The following is a 2,244-nucleotide window of genomic DNA, read 5'->3' on the forward strand; positions in this document are numbered from 1 at the left end:
ATCCATTTATTGTCAAAACCTTAGCAATGGTTACATGTCAGTACTTAGGAAAACCCTGCTGATATTGCTTCCCGTCGTCTCATGCCCAATAAAGTTTCCAAGTCTAATCTTTGGTTTGATGGCCCAGAATTTTTGCGCAATGATGAGTTCTTTTGGCCCGCTCGCCCTTGTAATGTTCCAATTTCAGGTGATAATTGTCCAATTGCATCTGAGTTTAGAGTCAACTATTTATCTACTGATTGTGAATATGAATCTCCATTCCCCCCATTTTTCATTAGATATTCCAAGTTTGAAAAACTACAGCGTGCTAAGGTTTGGTTGATGCGTTTTCAAGGATACATTAGATGGAAGTATCTTAAATGTGACCGAGTTCCTGCATCTCCATTCATTTCTGTAGATTAACTGAGAAATGCTAGTTGAACAAAAACAGAAATTGAAGTCTACACTGGCCAAGCCTCTACTAAAGTGTGACCCTTTCATACAAGATGGTATTATGCGTATGAGAGGACGGCTTGAAAAATCTGATTTGCCAGAGCAACAGAAGAATCCAATCATCTTGCCACCTCACCATCATGTAACAAAGCTGATCATCGACATGCATCATAGAAATACAGGTCACTCTGGAACTCTCCATGTTTTTGCGTCAGTTAGAGAAAGATATTGGATATTACAGGGACAATCAGCTGTTGGAAAAGTCATCAGAAAATGTATACCATGCAGAGAAAGATCTGCTCGTACAGGCGAGCAGTGGATGGCAGACCTCCCCAGCTGTAGAGTTGTTCCTGGAAAGAAACCGTTCGAATCTACATTTGTAGACTACCTTAGCCCAATCAAGGTCAAGCTTGGTCGAAATGAATACAAGCGTTATGGATGTCTTTTTACTTGCATGGCCACACGTGCCGTACATATTGATGTTGCAGAGTCACTTGATACATCAGCATTTCTACAAGCGTTTTTCCGATTCACTGACAGACGCTCAAGACCTATCCACGTATATTCGGATAATGATACAAATTTTATAGGCGGAGAGAAAGAAAGAATTGAGAGAAGGAATTAGAAACAGGAACAAACATGTGATTGACAAGTCATTATCTCATAAAGAAATTCAATGGCACTTCTCACCTCCATTGGCCAGTCATCAATCAGGTGTGGTGGAGCGATTAGTTCGAGAAGTCAATAAAACATTACGAGCTATCACTGATGGTCGATCATTTTCAGATTATTCATTGTGGTCCTTCCTAACTGGCATTGAAAGGATATTAAATGATAGACCACTCACACCACTAAGTGATGATCCTAAAGACTTAAATGTTTTCAATTCTAATTGCCAAACTTGATCCATCTCTACCTTTGGACAAATTTATGAAGACTGATGAATATAGAAGAACATGGCAATATTCACAAAGGCTCCTGGATTTATTCTGGGATATATGGAAGAAAGAATATTTGCCTCTGCTACAAGTAAGACAAAAATGGCACACTACACAAAGAAATCTGGAAGTTGGTGATTTGGTGACTAACAGTTGAGGTTGCGTGAAACTAACTACCTTTCCTTGCTCTCTATGCCTTTGCGCAGGTGGATCCGTATGCGTATTACGCAAGGATGCTGTAGCAAGAGTGTAAATGGCTATTCTATTTAATTCAAAAGTCTTGCTGCACACGAACACAAATATATTTCTGTAACGTTTCGTCTGACCGAGGTCAGACTTCTTCAGACAAGCGTTTTACAACTATAACAAGAAACGCAATTGCATGCACATAAATATTGGTTTCAAATGTTGGGTCTGTTTGCGATAGAGAGATATAAATAAAATTGGGACAGTGCCAGAATAATGGGGAAGCTAAGTTTGATTTAAAATCAATAGATACCCCACAGTGTAGTGAGTGACAATTAAAAGCTGTTATCCCGTAACTCCGACTGTGGTATCTCCTAAGTTCATTTAGGGGTCATGGCTGCAATGTAAGGAAATGACTTAAACCGCGAAATAGAAATAAGTGTAAGTGACAATGAAATGTAATGTTCAAATTAGTATAAATTGTTAATTTATCCATTTCTAAATATGCCAACACATTCATGGCAAATTTAGAATCAAAGATGCTACAAACAGCCAAGATCAAACCGCTCTACTACTTCAGATATATCGACGACTGTTTTCTGATATGGACACACGGCGAAACCGAGCTCAGAGATTACCTAAACCATGCAAATTCAATACACCCCACCATTAAATTTACTTTCGATTA

At 38.8% G+C, this 2,244-nt stretch overlaps 1 protein-coding gene across 1 annotated transcript; it reads left to right on the forward strand.

Moving 5' to 3' along the window:
- Positions 1–409: 409 nt before the first annotated feature.
- LOC144418434 (uncharacterized) lies at positions 410–1,057 on the forward strand. Its single transcript, XM_078109781.1, has one exon. The coding sequence runs from the start codon at positions 410–412 to the stop codon at positions 1,055–1,057; it is 648 nt and encodes a 215-aa protein (XP_077965907.1).
- The last annotated feature ends 1,187 nt before the right edge of the window (positions 1,058–2,244 follow it).

This window comes from Styela clava, assembly GCF_964204865.1.
Source record: "Styela clava chromosome 15 unlocalized genomic scaffold, kaStyClav1.hap1.2 SUPER_15_unloc_1, whole genome shotgun sequence".
NCBI lineage: Eukaryota > Metazoa > Chordata > Ascidiacea > Stolidobranchia > Styelidae > Styela > Styela clava.

Excerpts from the sequence above, each read along its gene's own strand:
- LOC144418434 (XM_078109781.1), top strand. The coding sequence starts at position 410 with ATGCTAGTTGAACAAAAACAGAAATTGAAGTCTACACTGGCCAAGCCT.